The sequence below is a fragment of the Anser cygnoides genome, chromosome 8 (genome assembly GCF_040182565.1).
Source record: "Anser cygnoides isolate HZ-2024a breed goose chromosome 8, Taihu_goose_T2T_genome, whole genome shotgun sequence".
NCBI lineage: Eukaryota > Metazoa > Chordata > Aves > Anseriformes > Anatidae > Anser > Anser cygnoides.
Window position 1 is genome coordinate 23,492,553 of NC_089880.1, and position 18,019 is coordinate 23,510,571.

The 18,019-nt window shown below is 40.4% G+C and overlaps 1 protein-coding gene across 2 annotated transcripts in view; it reads right to left on the reverse strand.

Moving 5' to 3' along the window:
• EIF2B3 (eukaryotic translation initiation factor 2B subunit gamma) overlaps positions 1 to 18,019 on the reverse strand; it is a 96,571-nt gene that overhangs the window by 65,447 nt on the left and 13,105 nt on the right. For both annotated transcript variants that reach the window (XM_048059023.2, XM_048059024.2), the window contains exons 4-5: positions 11,216 to 11,375; positions 6,478 to 6,589 (exon numbers count right to left, since the gene is read on the reverse strand). In XM_048059023.2, coding sequence (XP_047914980.1) covers positions 6,478 to 6,589; positions 11,216 to 11,375 — 272 coding nt within the window. The remainder of the gene's footprint in view (positions 1 to 6,477; positions 6,590 to 11,215; positions 11,376 to 18,019) is intronic.

An 18,019-nucleotide genomic window follows, 5' to 3' on the forward strand; every position in this document is an offset into this window, starting at 1 on the left:
ACAACCAGTGATGGCTAAGTTTCCTGCCTGCTTTGTGAAGTGAACTCAATGCATTGATAAAAGTTGCATTGTGGCAGCTGTATTAAAATATTGAGACATCTTTTTAAAAAATGAACGGGACATTTGACATCTTTTCAAGATCCAACCTTCTTTTAGACTAACAATGCGATTCAGCTTCAGTATTATCTAACCCGGTGACTCATTCAGAGCACTACATTTACCACGTCACATGTGCTCTACAGCATCCAAACAACAGTCATCTCTTCCTACTTTGAAACCTTCAAAAAGTAAAACCAAGTCATGGACTAAATGCCAATCTGAGACTACAGCATCAGACAAGGGACTAATGACAATCAACGTCAGTAAACGTGTGCTGCAATTAGAAACCAAATGCTGAGCCTCAAACTTTCTGCTTTTAGTCTTATGCTTACCATAATGCTGGCAAGGATCTCGCAGTAAAATAAAATCAATTGTCAATAAATCTTTCTATAGCTAAATTTAATTGAAGTCCTTGCTAATATTTCCAGATTCCAAGATTCACGACCTCTTACCTGTATAAGCTGTCAAGACATGGCACGACCTTTCTTTTATAAACAGGACATGAACACGTTGTACATTCTTTCCAACCTCTCACTGAATCAATAAAATAATATGGCAGGAGCAAAACATAATAAAATACAGTGGAAGAAACAGTATTAAAATAAGTAATAGCAGCTCTTTAAAATATAATGTCCAACGTCTCATGAACTGCTTTGATAGCGCATTCATGTTTGTTGTACAAGCACAACATATAAAAGCACCAAATTAACGTCTTCCTTATATTTGGCTAAATCTGTCTTCTAAACAATGAATCATTTAAAAATACTCAGTTTCTGAAGTTGAAGGCTACGCTCATCCCCAACATATTTACAGAAAAAGCAGAGCAGGGCTTAAATTCATAACAAAAATGCAAACTTTCTAAGAAAATGAATGCCTCTTAGGCTACAGCAGTTACTCCTAGGGAACTTAGAAACTTCTAAACAGGCAAGACCTCCAAAGGCATCTTATGAGCATCTATTCCCTACTCACGCCTCAAAAACTCACAGGCCAATATCTTTTCTGAAGCATTTAGCAAAGTCCTCTTCCGTAAAGAAATATGATTAAAGCTACACCAAGATTTTTAGAGTGTGGTTATAGTCTGAGAAGTTAGTGTATAAAAATCACACCCTCTTATTCAATAGACCTAGTTTCCCTGTTTTGATTCAGAGTCAGATCCGCTTGCTTTACTGGCTAAAATAACTTTTTACAACTTTTTAAATTCCTACTAGTACTGTGAAACTAATTCAGTTCTGGGAAGGCGAACCAGATTCTTCTCTGGCTTGTGCATCTGCAAGAGGATTATTACCTAAATCTACACATACAATTCCTGGTTTTGTGTTGGAGGAGCCAAAAATGAACCTGATTTATTTTCTGGATGCTAGTCAGAAAATTTTATTTTTATTTATGAAAAGAGCAGATCTGAAATAACTGCAAGGAAAGACCTGGACTAGCAGCAAAACCATGAAGTTCTACACATCATTTTTCAAAAAGCCACGTTTCAGAGAAAAGAAACATCCAACATCTTTCCACAATATTCCTCAAAAAATCACTTGAATACAAAGAAAACTTAGTGACAAAAGTTTGCTAATACTAAAACTATCATTATTCCCCACATGGGAGCAACACAAAGCTAACATATATGTATTAATCCTCTAGACAGCTGAGCCCAGCTAGAAGTTATTGCTCCCTGGTCTGTCCTGAGCTGCTCCTCAGGGTTCCCCCTACCGAGCTGGGTTATCAAACCCCTCCTTTCTGATCTGCCAGCGGTTTTGCTTGGGGAACCACTCACTAAAGCACAAGGAAAAAATAACCAAGTTATGAAAGTCTTGCTGTTTATCTATGAGAAGTAATCCAACTCATTTTGATACATGTGACTGACAAAGTACTCAGCCATACATCCAGCTGGGGGCAAGGTGGAGGGGGTAACCCTAAAAGAGGACATCTTGCCCATGATCTAGTGCAGGATGCTTTACCCACTGGAGCATCTGCCTGTATGTATGTCATCCCCATCCTTCCTCATGGACCTCTATTTTATAAGAAAAAACAAATGAGCCACCATAGGAGTAGCAGAGTATTTCAGAGATGCCAATTTCCCAGGGAGAGCAGGGGCAGAGAACAGAAAAGCTAAGGAAGCTGCAGTGTTTGTATATGATCCACTTATTTAAGACAAATTATCGGCAGAAAAAAAGGCAATATCCCAAGGCAACAGAAAGGAAATCAAGTGTATCAAAGCTATTTCTGAACTCCCATTACCTACCCACTTGGCAATGCGGACTTTCAAAATTACACTACACCAGTCGTTTTTATTCTCATGATGCAAGGGGAAAGGAAAGAAAAGACTCCCCCGTCTTACCCTCTCTCCTCCTCTTTTTATTAAAACATCTTAAAAACAGATCTGTATTGTTTCTGTAAGGTTACTAACGTTAGTACTACATATATTTATAGATGAGGTATTCCTTTCTGTCTGAAGCACATGAGGTAATAAGTAGCTGGAATTGTCATGGTGATTTATTAACATATTCTCTGGGAGAAGCCCTGCACCTGCGTCTGTGCAGATGGAACACCCACGAAGACTGAACTCACCCTTACACAGCCCACAGTATCTTGAAAGGAAATGCTCCAAATTTAGACCTGCTCCAACAGGTGTCTTTTACTGTCTCACTTTGCATGACCATAAATATCTGAGGTGGAGCAAAAAGTTCCCCGTCCATTGTAATTGTGCTTTGAAAACAAATACCTTTGCCCCATCTCTCTCTGAAAACAAAAAAGGCAGCTATGGAATTCTCATCATTTCCTCACTCCTTCATGCTGCCAAGCCCTAAGTCAGAGAGATGTCACTGGCAAAACCAGGCTCCAGGGATGAGCACAGATTTATTTTTTTCCCTCTTCAAAGAGCACTAAACTGGCTCTGAAACTTCCCCAAACTGTATTTCTTTCATTCTAGTATCTCATCTTGCAGCTATTTGCCAGAGTGAATGACATGCACAGGCTGTTCATGGCTTTTTATAAGCTCTCATTACCCAAACAGGGAACCATTTCCTTGAAAATCCTTTCCCCAGCAGCATTAGTCTCTCTAGGCACTACCAATAAATTCATTTCCCAGCCCATCCTGATGGGCACCAAAATATAACTGAATGGATGTATCTGATCCTGTTTTGCGCTTGTTTACTCCAGGGAGTATGCTACCTGTGTGACTTGTCACCAGCGTGATTAACAGCACAGAAAGGGAAAAAAAAAAAAAAAACAAACAACGAAAAGCTTTTGACAGATTTGCTCTGGTAATCAAAGGAGAAAAATCAAGACTCCTTGTTGTGGTCTATCAAGGAGAGGTATTTCTCAAAACCAACGCAGCTATCCACAACTCACAGAAAAACAACAACAAAAAACCACCCACAAACAAATCAAAGCAACAAGTCCTGAAAAGAAATTCCAACCAAGCTGAGAAAAAGAGCTACGTACACCACGAACTTAGAAATCCTATTAAAATGTTTCTTTCTGTAACACTTTTCATTATTACAAAAATACTTGAGTCAAGAGCAAACAAACATTTAATACTCAACAGGTACTCAGGAGAATGTGTATTTTCCCCTGTCCCTCCCCACCAGCTGCTCTTTTATGGCAGGAAAACGAAGAGTGTGAAATCCAATGATAGGAAAAAGGCAAAGGTCAGGAAAAAGGTTTTTCTTCAAGGAGTTAAATTTGCATTCTACAGCTTTGGATGTTTTGTCAACAGAACTTCCCTCCTGAGAGAAGGGGAAGCCAAAGGTTCTTTGAACCATTTCTATACGGGATCTAGATTTTTTTTTACCAGTAACAAGATTCTTAGCTCTAACGAAAAGCTCATCTTCCCTCTTCTCACTCTCTCCACCACTCCCTCCCTGTCCCCACTTCCACCCCCTCCTTAAAAAGCAGGAGGGGTTGGGAAAAAAAAAAAAGAAAATGAAAAGGATCTGAAAAGCAAACCAAGCACTGAAAGAGTTCTAGAGTTCATGTAACAAGACCACCATAACCCTTCAAAGGGACCATTAAAAGCATGACAAACAAAAGCAACACCCTCAAGATGTCTATTGTATTTTGCAGAGGAACAAATGAGTGTACTGGAAATTCTCCCATCTTGCCACAACGCCTGCTATTTCATTAAAACAAAGTCCAGAGATCAAGAAACAGCCAACATGGTAGCTGAAAGTCAGTCACTTCAAGTGATCCACGAAGAAAAACGAGATTGGGCTTGCTCCTTTTTTTCTTGCTTTACTATGATGTATAAAAAAAGACTTCAAAGATAGTTTTAAGCATTGCTTTTGTTTCTCACATGAGAAAGTCGGGGCTTGAGCAGGTCTAGACAACGCAGTGGTTAGAACTTCATCAGCTGCCAACACTTTGTCTTCCTAGAGCTCCCACAGTTGTTGCTACCCTGGAACTGCCTCATATGAAAATATTTGACAATTTCCATATAGTATGTTTCTTCCCTTAGAGCTTCTCCAAGATGGCAGCTGTAAAACAGAGCACGCACCAGCGTCCACAGCAGGCAGCTTCGGAGAACAGCAACATCAGAGGCTCACCCAAGCAGATACTGGCCCAAAGCTTCAGCCTGATACTTCGAACTGCCAGGCTGTTTGAGGTGTTATCCTTTGAATTTCAAAACAAAATCATGGTCTTGGCTACTTGCATACTCCACCTGAGAATGTTTACAGTACATGACTATATTTGAAAATGTCTTTTTTTTTTTTTTAAATAAACAAACTTACCAGATCTTCTCTCTTTCTGCTCCTAGACTGTTATCTGTAGGCTTCACTTGGAAGGTAGTTAACGCTTTGTATTTACGTATGCCCAGCTATCAAAGCTAAGACAGACACACACAGATTTTGCCCCATCTGTGTATTACCAACACTACATTTACCAGTTCCCAAACAGCTACATTCAGGAAGGTCTGCTGAAGACAACGTAACTGAACAGGTGTTCCTGAAGGCAAAGTTTGGCCTGCAGGATAAAGCCTGATTAATTTAGCTATAGGGTAACAGGAATGAGAAACCTCTGGTTAGATGAACCTGTAAAATCAGAGGTCAAATAAGCTCACATATGTTACAGCAATTTCTAAGTTGTTAGATCGGAGCTCCCCGCTACTGCTAGGAGCGAGCCATAAAGACAAGCCCATCACTAACAGTAGATAAAATATTCCTCCTTAGCTCAAAATAGACATATTAGCCTTTGTTCGCTCAAAACCACAGAATGCAACAGTGCTGTACTTCCCATATTATGCTGGTAAGTGCTGCATATGGACAGAATGCATGCCTGCAGCTCAGTCCCTGCCATAACCAAGAAAAAAATAAAAAAAGAAAGGAGAGACAGTGGCGACACCCTGGGACAGGCTCTTTCCATCACAGCAGTTAACATGGCTCGCTTTTGGCCACCATCATTTAGGGCAATCCTTCAACTTTGGCAGAGGACAAGTCATCTTTCCGCAGGCATACGGCACCTCCCTCGCATCTGGTAGCAGGATGTTCAAGGAAAGATTACAACTAGCAGAGGATTGTTAAAGCTCAGATATTTCACATGGCCTACAGCATACAGCAGAGGCATTTTCACAGAGGGATTATCTGGGAGCAGACCCCAGATGTCCTCATCCTTGACTTACAGGGTCCACATGGATGAATTCCCCAGCTCTCAGATGGCTGCCCCGCAGGTGTCTAACCTCACAGAGAGGAGAGCCTGACTGTCAGCCTGGGACAGACTACAAAGGCTGGTCTCTGAAGGAGCCAGCAGAGTTTCCACAGAAGATGTCAGACAATATGCAGCTTAGAAAACTAAAGTCACTTTACAGAAAAGCACACAGAACAACAAACCATCCTTCATTCTTCTACTAACAGATATGAATTATGCTGCACAGAAAGCTCAGCTATGTCTGGCATATTTAATATATTCATCCAAATCCTCAGTGCTATTTAATGGTGGATATAACAAAGTTTTTCTAATTAATATTTTTGGGCCAGGAAACACAGAGGAGATTTTGTGCCTCATATGCATGAAGAGTGTCATGAAATCCTAACAGCCTTTCTCAGATACAGTGAGATTAAAGTTTAATTTATGGACCTAGGCCTACCACTTCAGATACAGCTTAGATTCAGATATTCAGAACTATACTGACACTGGTTTCATTTCATGGAGAGTTACCTTTTCACCCATTCGTTCTCTTTCCTGGTATTTTTTTTTTACAATAGAGGTACTGGACAAGCATATTAACTAGTAATGTCGTTACAAGTAATAAAATATGGCTAAATGAATATTCCTAAAGTTTTTTTTTTCTCCTCGTATCTTACTCTGTCTTTAACCATCACTCCTACTCCACCATTATTTCCCCCCCATTCCAAGTTCAGTTTCTATTACAGGGACTCATAAGCTTACTTCTGAAGGATGGATCTTTTAATGACAAGTTCTTCATCCAGGTCAGCTTCATTAGCCATGAAGAGCAATCTTTTTCCTGTATCATCCACTCCAATGAAGTCACGCTGCTCCACTGAAGTTAAAAATAAAAAATAAAATAAAATTATATAAACCTGTCTTGATATATGCTGGGAAGACAAATGGGACCACCACCAAGCCCTGAAATATAAAATACCAGGTTTCAGACTGACCCCGTAAATCAATGAATTTGCAATAAAGCTGAAAAAAATCCACAATGTTTACTTATTTTTTATATTTTTTTTTTACATAATATATATTGACTGCTTTTCAGTCCGGGTAGCTGATACACATGTATCATGACATTTGAAACACTGTCCCTGCAGTTTTTTGCATCCTTTTTATGAAGGTGCCAACTACAGGCCCCGGCATGTAACAGTCCATCCTGAGCCATGCTAAGAGTGCTTTCCTTCTCTCTCTCTCCCTCAACTGCAAGCAGAGAGCTCTTCAAAATCCAACTGCTTCTGCCTCATCGTAAATCACTCCACATTAGAATCAGGTGGTCTGGAGAGTTAAGAGAGTTAAGACATAACTACTTTGCAACTGATCTCCCATTTCAGACAAATACAGATAGCAATAGAAATATTACATCACACGCAAACATGAAGGTATAGATTCTGAGACATCTACCACTGATGCTTCTGGGTGGGTTAACTTCTTTCAAGTATCTGTTCATAAAACTGCCAAGCAAGTGAATACTTAATAGTCCCATATATTATTATGGCAACTCCCATCTGTTGCAATCAGTGACGGCACATCAACAGCGACTTCGGTCTACTGAAATATAAATCATTTATTTTTGAACAGGTTTTTACACCTTCTGAATACAGTGGTGGCAGCTTACTCTCACTTAGTATGTAACACAACTCCGGTGGCACCCACACACTGCTTTTTACATGAACACAGGCTGTACAAGAATGCCATGCTGCAGTTTTAACAAAACAAAACAAACAAAAAACTTTTTCTCCCACTAAACACTATTATTTTGGGGCAAACTGGCAGATTTAAAATCTCCTATATTCTAAGCCTTTAACCACGTAGAAATAACAGCATGTTCAACAAGTAGTTAATTCTTTAAGATCTTTTCACAGCCAAACTGCATTTTCAACCCCATTTTCCCCACTTCAGCCCTGTCCCTTATTTTCTTCATATTTATTCCTTCAGAGTTACCATAGCAATAGCCACTATCAAAATAAAGTCAAATCTACACAGCTGTTCAAAGCTCTCCTACTGGCAGGCTTTGATCCAAGTGATCAGGCAAACTCTCTTCTCAGAAATTAATCATACAGCAAAGAAATACAAAAATAGGCCTGAACATGTAAGGCTGACAAATCAAGTACCATCAGGATAAAGCTCGCTTTGCTAGAGAGCACCATTTGATCTGGAGCAGATGACAGGTGAGGGGAAGTTTTCCCCCTGCATTGGCAATAAGTAGCTTTATTATTGCAATTTAAAAAAAGACAAAAATTATGATTAAAATCAATTAGCCAGAGACACAAATCACACTGGCATTATTCTGTGAGGAAAGACAAATGGAAGAATGAACACATAACTAGTTTTCTAAATCTCTGTGAGTAAAGTATGAGAAAAGTGTTAAACCTGCAGTGATGTTAACTAAAAAAATGGTTTAACATATGAAAATGGAATACAGGTTGCATTTTGCCTCCTCATAATAGATAAATAAGGATTTGACACAGCTATTGTAATTTATTAATTACCCCAGAAATTACATCCCATCAGTTCTGAGAGCTTTGATGACCTAAAGAAATCACATCGCAAGAGAATGGGAGTTGAGCAACTCACTAGGGAGAAGAAATAATTTTAAGTCAGATTTTCTAAAATGCTTTTTAATCAAGCATAATTAATTGACACTTGGGAAAAAGACACCTTTGTTAAAGATTCAGTATCCCCACCCTTTCAATTAAGGGGAGAGAATTCACACAATGCAGCCTGCGAGACCACCAAGAGGTCTTCTGGCAAACACAGGGAATACCAGTGGTGACATGCCTGCTGCTTTCAATACAAGAAAAACAAGCAGAAGAGTCACCATCCCCATCTTTTCTGCTTTTCTTTATACACAGAAAGGTTCAAACACTCTTTCTCACCCCAATCCCTTGCACATCACCTTTAAGCACATGGCTCCATTCCAGGTGCCTGAATTCCTGACACACTTTCTTTATTTGGGTTAGTACCATTCACCAGCTCTCTGTGTTTTTTTTATTGCCATGCCTCTTATGAACCAATTTAAAAAGCCAACGAGATGATTATCACCACCAGTTGATCCTCTAAGTACAGAAGCCAATGAACTTCACCTGTAACTTGCAACTGAATTACGTCAAGCATTTCAGAAAATCATCGGTTTGAATCCATGGCTGATTAATACTGCAATTCATGCTAATTTAAAAACTGCTCCTTATATCACAGTTCTTGAATGCTTAATAATCTAAACACAATGACTTTACATCAGACACTATGAGACATGAGAGGTAAGTCGTGCTGTTCCTTCTCAAAAACTAATGAATTTGTAGTAAAAGACAGACAATAAATAAAGCCCCAGATATATTCAGTGGCTCGTCAGGACTAAGGATCCACTTCCTAACAATAACGCTTCCAACAGTACAGTGCAAGTACGTACAGAACCATGTACGTGCCACGAATTAGAGAAGGAGCCAACAGTGCCACCTGCTATGAAAAGCTGCCCGACACACTCCTTGTTAACATCTTGTCTTCAGTTGCTCGTAAGCTTTCTCAAATTTTAACTGGTACGAAATTTCTAATGCTAGGTGCCTGCCTTAAGAGCAACACTGGGAAAACTTCAGAGAAAACAGCTCAGCTGCTTCTAAGGCTAAAGAAAAAAAGTGCCTAGCCTAAGCCTGAACAGTTAGGTGGCCCTGCCCTTGAAAAGCTCTGGTATTCCAGTTCATTGGAGAAGAAACATGGCATTCAGTAAGGGCTGCAGAGTCATGTCTCAAGAGTGTACTTTTTACTATCTCGCTCCACTACAAATCTTTGAAAAACTGCAGCTTCACATAATTGTTCAAGACTTCTATTTTTGCTGCAAAAAGTTTGGCAGGTTTTATTCTTAAGGAAAGGTTGTTTTGACGGCTCAGCTCCTAGAACTGACCAAACAGCAGGTGACATCTAAGGTCTTCTGTATCATCAAGACGTACAAGCAAGGCACACCAGCCACGATGCTCCACAGCCATGCTGTCACGACTGATTCCGGAAGAAGAGCTTGATCTGCTGTGGTTCTGCAACTGTATTTTTTTTTTTTTTTTAAGTATTTAAAAGTAAAAGCTCTCAAGGGTGCATAGCTCTCAAGAAAAGCATAAAATTGAGGACTCTGCAAGTCAGGCTGGAAGGGGGGAGAAAGGAGTTCTGAAAACTGGTGGAAACAGGGTTCTTTTGCTGTTTGTGGAAGAACACTGGACCACAGAAAAAGGATTTGCTCCCAAGCAAATTAAGAATGCATGCACAACCTGGTGTGTTTACACACTTGCTAAGTCTTCAAAGGATCTTGTTTGTCCTCATGTACCTCACTGCCCCCACCGTATGTGTTCAGAGCTTATGTTCTATGCTATGATGTTTAACCATAGATCCATCCATCTCTAACTTCTGAATGCTCATCTTCGTGGCTATAGTAATGCTCTTGACAATGCTTTATGTGCCATTATCGCTTGGATTGCCTTTTCAAAAACAGGGAGGTTTAGAGCTGTACAAAAGTCTAAGTGCAAAATGCTTTTGGTCCTGTTATCCTTATTCTTTGCTCCAGAAAATCTTTGTCTAAGCAGCTTTCTTTTAAAAACACATTTCCTCCACTTTCAGACACACACGTAGTCCAACTGTTGGCTTGCATTTCACTCCTCTCAAACAGTTTGAAGCTATGCTTTCTTATTCGTATTACTGTAATGCCTCTGAGCTTTAATCATGGACCAGGACCCACTACGCTGGCAACAATCAAGCCTCAGCAATTTAACAGATACCATTAAAATAAAATGAGAGGCATGGTATGGGAGCAACTGTATGGTGTTTAGTACTTTTAGCATAGAAGTAAAATGGGGATAATAGCTCTGCCCTGCCTTACAGCAGTGTTGTGAGAATAGATACATTAAAGATCACAAAGCACTAAGATATTATAGTAAGAAGGACAAGATAAGCATCTAACCAAATCCTTGAAATCAGTGGGAGTTTTGCCTACTGAAAGGCTCCTGGATGTGATCTCAGAAGGATAATTCAGTACGCAGCACAAGAGGGAAGAATTTCTAGAAGTATTTGTTATCCATCTAAATCTGGTCTGACAGCCAATTGTAAAATTCCCAGCTACAATCTGACTGACGCTGAGTGCCCTTGAAAAAAACTAGCGGTTTTAATGTTCATATGTAACAAAAATTTAGGGACTGATCCAAAACTCACTGCAGTCACCTGGAGCTTTTCCCTTAACTCTTGTGAGCTTTGGATCGGAGCCTGCATGATTACACGAGTCTAATACTTAATTCTGAGCTGGAAAAAAGCAAGTCACACCCCCACCAGGGAATCTGAAGAAAAACAGAGTATCTGTACCTTTTTCTTTCTTTCACTTTCTGACAGATAATTATACATATATGATGTGTATATACATATCACATGATAGTGGTTTCACTAATGTTTATAAATAAATAAATAAATATTCCCATCTACATACCTGGCTTTTTTTTCCCTTTCTGTCCTGGTACCACTTCTGCAGGTTCATGAGTTTTCTTCATCAACATGGACAGAGTAGCATCATGTGTCCGGAAGAGATCCACAACTTTATATAAATCAACATCCGTGATCAGATCGCAGCTCAATACTAAAACATCAGTCTGTCAAAGAAAAAAAATAATAAACCCTTCAGAAATACAAATGACCACATATGGATTAACATTTGATGACTTAGCAATAAATATACCCATAACTTCTTTTTTATTTTTATTTTTTTAAAAACTTGGGGCCTGCCATACTCTGCCAGAAATAGTTACTGGCTTTTACCAGTTCACATTTCTTGAGTCCTGCTGTTACTGAATTAGTTATTTGATTAATGCTTATTCAGCTCTGGGTCATAAAGAATATGTGATCATCCAAATTGCCATCATCTGCTCCTAATGGAAGGAACTGGGACACAGAAGCCATGGCTTTCAAGACCGCCATGAAATTCTGCAGTATTTACGATAGCTACTTTTAGTTATATAACGACGTAGAAAAGAAATCCTTCTGAAGAAATCTTTTTAGCTGACTTTGCATCTGACTACAAATCACTGGAAAAGATATTTAAACTATGTTATTTTATCAGGGAAAAAAAAAAATCAAAGACTATCTAGGATGTGATTTACTCAGTAATTGCGCAACGATGGTGGGCTCAGTTTAGAAATACATTTCCTAAAACCAGCAATACCCCATATTAAAAAAAAAAAAAAAGAAAGAGGAAGTTAGGTTCTATTTAATAACAGGCTTTTATTTAATTTTGATCTCACAGGATTCCAAAGTGCCTTACAAAGTAAATATGGGAACTGCTGCACGTATCACAGAAATGTGGTCACATAGCGAGTGAGACGTATCAGCTTCATTAACCATGCACACTACCAATACAGTCTGGCTAAAAACTCTCACTTTGAAACAATTTTCTGCATTTCCTGTGGGTTGTGGAGCGTACTGCCAAGAATCTACTAGTTTGCTAATTATCTTCATTTAAATGAATCCTAACATAATATCTCAGCTGCACGGCCTACAAATAACTAGCAAGTTTCAGCTGTATTTTTGTTAATAATCAGCCTTCTAGATATGTCTCAAGAAGACTGTTTCTTTCTTGACATTTAACATTTTCACATTCCGTGCTACCATTCACTATGGTAAACCTCCTTGCAAAGGAGAACATGGCTTCCTAGTTCTGTCTTTTTTTAAGACTTTATTTAATAAAAAGGGCGTTAAAAAAGACTTGTAAAATCTGAGTTGCTTTTCTTGTGGAGGACCAAGAAATCTACTTTTACTTTGAAAGCCATCTTGGTTGAAAAAGGAATAGCTCAGCACTGACCTTTTATTACAAAAAAGGTTCACTTTACAGATTTTAATCAAATATCAGGAGATTCCACAATGCAGGTAAAAATAACCGAGGCCTGGTATTCACTGTATTTGTCAGGTTCCACTACAAATGCTAGGCACTTTCACGTGTTTACCAATAAGTCCTCGGAATTCACCATGTCACAAACTATTTAACCTGTTGATCTGGCATGCTGCACAAAAGGTCAAGCTCTTCCGTTTTCATCTGATTTCTCCCCACTTTACTGAGAAACACCTGGTTGCTTTACTGGAAGGAACAATGTGCAGGTTAAGATATTTTACACGTCCAAAACCTACGTTGCATCTCCCTTTTTAACATATTTTCAAAATGTGTATTTTATATTATGGTTTTGCCCAGGAGAAGTGCTTTAATTAACACTTCTCTAAAACAAACAACATGTGCGCATTGGGAAAAAAAAACAACAAACCACTAATGCAAACTGCCTCGCACTCTGGAACAGATCTGCACCGACATTCCAGTGTGTACAAAGAAAGGAAGAAAAAAATCAACTTGGTATGGAAGTAAATCTTCCATTTCAAAACTGTACAGTGAAGAAATACATATTAAATACCCTGAAAAAGCCTGCAGATTGTTCAGGTATTTCAATTTTACACGAGCACCAATGAGTAAAAGTACTTGCAGAAAAAGCCAAGATGTATCCAGGACCCATATAAAGAGACCTACACTTTTCAAACTCAGTTTGTAGAAGGAATAGATCTCTGACTTTGCATCTAAATGCATTCACTCTAATGGTGAACACAGCAATAATACTAAAAGAGACAGACACACCGATGGACTTATCTTAAGGAGCCATTAGCTGGACTTGTAAAACAAACCTTGTAATTATTTCACGTGTTACTAAATGCTCGAATCTGTCACTACAGCAAAATCCCAACAAGCCTTTCATAGCCGTGAACAGGCTCCTGGTTTTTTTCTCCTCGCTATATAGGACAAGCTTTTTGCAAAAACTGAATGCAAGCCCCCTGAGGAGCATACGGGAACAGAACCACCAAATGTCTGGTTGCCATCTGTTCTACCCATTTACTCTCCCAATATGTAAATAAACGTCAGTGAGCGCAGGGACCAGTGAAACACACAGTTGCTCTGTAAAGCCCACATTTCTGCCTCTCCTCCTGATGAGCAGAGCAGTGGCCTCAGAAGCACGCTGAGAATACACCATGAAAGGCTCTTTTGGGACTTGACAGCCTCCCCTTTGAAACACCACCACCCTCATAAATAAAGCCCTCACTGTCTAATGGATGCACTTTTTTTCCAGTGTACAACTCCTGAACGAATAAACTAATGGCTGAATGAAAAAATAAACCATCCTAGAACCCAAGCAGGAGCGTGTGTTTTTCTTTACTTTTTTAGGGTGGGCGTAGAAGAAAGAAAATAAATGGTAGAACTTGTGGGTTTTTTAAAGTATATACTTCTATACGTGCCATATAAATACAGGGCACCTTCCCAAGAAGCCACCGATACAAAGACGTAGGCACTTACTGCATGCACTCCTGTGCTAACAAGGGATATGTGAACATACTTGACTTCATGAATTATGCAAACACCTAAGTACACACACACACACACGCACACCTCTTAATGAAATACATGTAACAATGATTACATCAACCCCAAACTATTATACAAACACACGATAAGAATCAACATGAAGTGATTAAAAAACCCAGCAAGTCCACACCCCGAGCAGAACCACTGCAAAGGAAGAAAAACGCACGCACACATCTTTACAAACAGCACGCTCAGCGCTCGTTCCAGCTGGGGGGAGGACGAGGCAGGGGTCCTAAGTCAAGGAGGACCATCTAACGGATGGGGCACGAAACAAATGCTTGAAATTTCTGTCATTTTCTAGCTCTGTTGAGGTCGATAGGTGCTATTTTGTTTGCTGCTTCCATGGCACAGGGGAGCCCTCGTCACAGAGCAGGGCTCTTCTGCAGTAGCTGCCACGCAGAGCACGTGGAAATACCAGGCAAGTGTAACAGGAGGGAAGAGCAAATGACTGTGGGCTGGGGAACGCAAGGAAATGCTGCAATACTACTCAGGGCTAGGGACAGCAGCTCTAGCATGCTGGCATCACGCTTTTTGTGGGCATCACAAGAGCCACAGAAAATAGGAGGAGAATGTGATGCTGTCCTGGGAAGTCACCCTGGCCTCAGTAACCCCGCTGAACCTCAGATTTGCAATTTACGCATTCAGTTTGGAATTCAGACTCAGCTTCTAATCGACGTAGAGAAACGAGCTACTGCGGAGGTGAGTTCATCCCACCCACGGTGTGAGTTCTGCGGAGGCGTTTCACCGCCCCTGCTGACCGCCGTGGGAGCCCTGGGCTTCCAGCTGAGCCTCTGCTGAACACCCACTGCTCGGCCAAGTAAGGAATCGCTCCAAGCTCCAGGTCTCAGCTCTGCCTCTCTGGGTAACAGCACTGCACCGTCAGACACGTGCTCCAGAACTGCGAGGTGAGATAACTTGCATGCTCAGTCTGGCTACATGCAACGCTAACATAAAACATCAAGAGACTCGTATATAAAACAGAAAAGCTGCACAGAGAAAGAACTCAAACCCAACATGTCAACAATTACACTAAGCCCAGCACAATATGGAACATCTAAAAACAAAAACAAAACCAAAAAGCAGAATGTTTCAAGAGCTCAGTTCAAGACAACCGATTTAAAAATAGAAAACATGTTTTCAATGGAACTAATTCATACCATAGATCAAAAGATGGATGCAATTATATGGTGTAATATACCAGCATAAATAAAAAGCCTTGGACTTTCTCACACCCTGCGTACAAAGGCAACGCTAAACACTCTTTTATATTCAGCAAAGACTGCTAGATCCCTTCTGTTCAAACAGGAGATATCAAGGTTACCACAGATAGCTGGCAGCAAATGCTGACTTTTTAATGGTATTCACTATGCCTTTTCTGTCAAGTACAGACAAGGGCAGGACCTTGTAGCCTAAACTGCTGAGGGCCTCAAAAACTGCAGACTAGAAAAATGAGAAAACATGTGTTGCAAGGAAATCTCTAATTTGAACAAAATCAGCCTCAAGAGTTAGAGGAAAACAAATGTCAGATTGCATTATAAACAGAAGAGAGGCAAAGTATCCACGAGCAGTAGAACCAGCTTCTAACAGACCCCAAGACAGACAAAACATTGAAGTGAAATGCTCAAAGTTTCCAAGGGCGCAGTATTACAGCTGAGGCTTTGACAGGAAAAGGAGAAAATCAAGAGATTAGATAGACTTTGTCCCTCCGCTCAGCCTAAGTTAACACATGCACAAACAGAGAGCTTTGCATCACTTCCTGTGGCGCTCACCATACAACAAGGGGGAGAGGAACAAGTTATAATTACTGCTGGAATTAAGACTGAGAGTTTTAAACACAATAGCCTGGAACTTCACCCATATGTTGCATTAACAGCGGGGTTTGTGCGTAATACTTTTATTATTCTAAAGAGAGAAAGGGGAAGAACAGTCTGGCTGTGGGCAAACATTCTGCTTGCTTGCTCGCATGCTCCAGGCGAAGCCAGGGGTACCTCCCAGCAATCGCATTACTCACCACTCTTCAGATCAGAAAAACTTACATCCAAGGCTTTAGAGAACCCCTTTTTATCTCAGCTTCCATGAAGAGTCCTCCAATTTCCACACCTGTGACCTCTTTGAAGCTCTGTTGCTGTTGTTGTAACTGGAGCAGGGAACCTCTTTTTTTTTTTTTTTTTTTTGATGTCTAGAGGATCTTGTTAACCACCAACTCAAATGACCGCCTTTGGCTGGGAATTCCCACTCTGCTTTTGTAATGGCCTTGATAGCAAGATTCAGAAGAAAAGCATGATTTAGTGCTTTGTTAGCACACACGAAGCATTTACCTGCTGCGCGTTTACCCTGCAAGAGCAAGCTTGCTGTAGGCTAGCATCTTCATAACCCTAAGGATCTAGGGCAGGGGAAGCACAGTGTCCTTCAGTCAGAAATCCAGCAGCAAGCAAAAGATGGAAAGATTTGTTATTTTTTTTTAAAGAAAGTAGTAAAGTGGAAGAGACTTAAAACACAAAAACAAAAAACCCCAACCAACCAACAAAAAAGAACACCACATAAACCAACCAACGGAAAAACAACAGAAAAGTCTAATGCAGGAGCCAAGGGAGTCTCTTCTAGTTTCTTGGATGGCCCCGAATTCATCAGGTGAGGATACCTAAAGGCAATGTGAATGCCTTCACACACACAACCTGTCAGCATCACTGTTTATCTTCCCAAAGAAAGCTGGAAGAAAGATGCCAGGAGCTGGGGAGGAGACTTCACCCCAGTCCTATCACACGGCTCATCCAGTGCATTGTATCTGATGGGATCCTGCAACAAAAACACCATTTTAGGTTATCTCTCTATCTCAAGAGCTACCATCCAAAATCAATATTTTTTTAATTTACATATATATAAGCTAGGAACAGGAAAGATATTCAAGCCCTGAAGGCATCCTGTCTCCTCCCAGGAGGAAGTCTCCTTACCTATTGCTGAAACTGACATGTGGGGTGGAAGAGGGTAATTTACAGTTATCAGCAACTAAAAGCACAAGTTAAGCTCATGAACTCGTGTTCATCTCTAATTAAGAATGTTTTCAAAGCAGGTCTTTGCTATTGGGACACTTAGTGAACAGCAAACCTTCTGTTCTAGGCATAAGCTTTGCAATCCATCTTCCCTTCTGGTTCCAACTACTGCAACATTTGCTGTCCACACAGAACTCCGAAAATCGTTTTTCCAGCTTCTTCCTGCAGCCACACCATCCTTTTCAACAGCCGCCCCTTTTCTGTCACATCAAGCACGATTTGTTTGCATGCTTTTAAACTGCCTCTCTCCTTCACCCCTGTTCATTTACCAAATCTTCTGCCTTAGAACAACGGAGGATGCCAGCTCTATCACCTACCTGTGTTTTCCAGAAGAGGCAGGTTTATGCTCTTCCAGGCTAACCTTTATACCCTTTACACCTTTGCATTCACCTGCAAGCTACCACAGCATGTCATTAAGATCCTTGTGTCTGCTACCACTACACCTACAGAAATCTGACAACCGCCAGGCAATCAGTATGCTGGGACACCAGACTTCATACACCGGCACACAAACTCCTCTTTCTTTACGCTCCTTCATTTGTCTGAGGCCAAGCATCATCTCCTGTGTTTATGTCCAAATTCTAAGCATGCCACAGAAGAGACTGGTTTCTGCCACCAAAAGCGAGGCATCCAGAATACGTGCACTGCCACTCACGAGAACCACGTGTGCTAAAGCTCAGGGAAGCATCCCATAACCCAGGCTCTCCAGTTCAGAGAGGGTGAGCCTGGCAAGCCAGATTCTCTCCTGGCTCAACGTATCACATGAACAGATCACTTCTTCACAGGCAGGAGA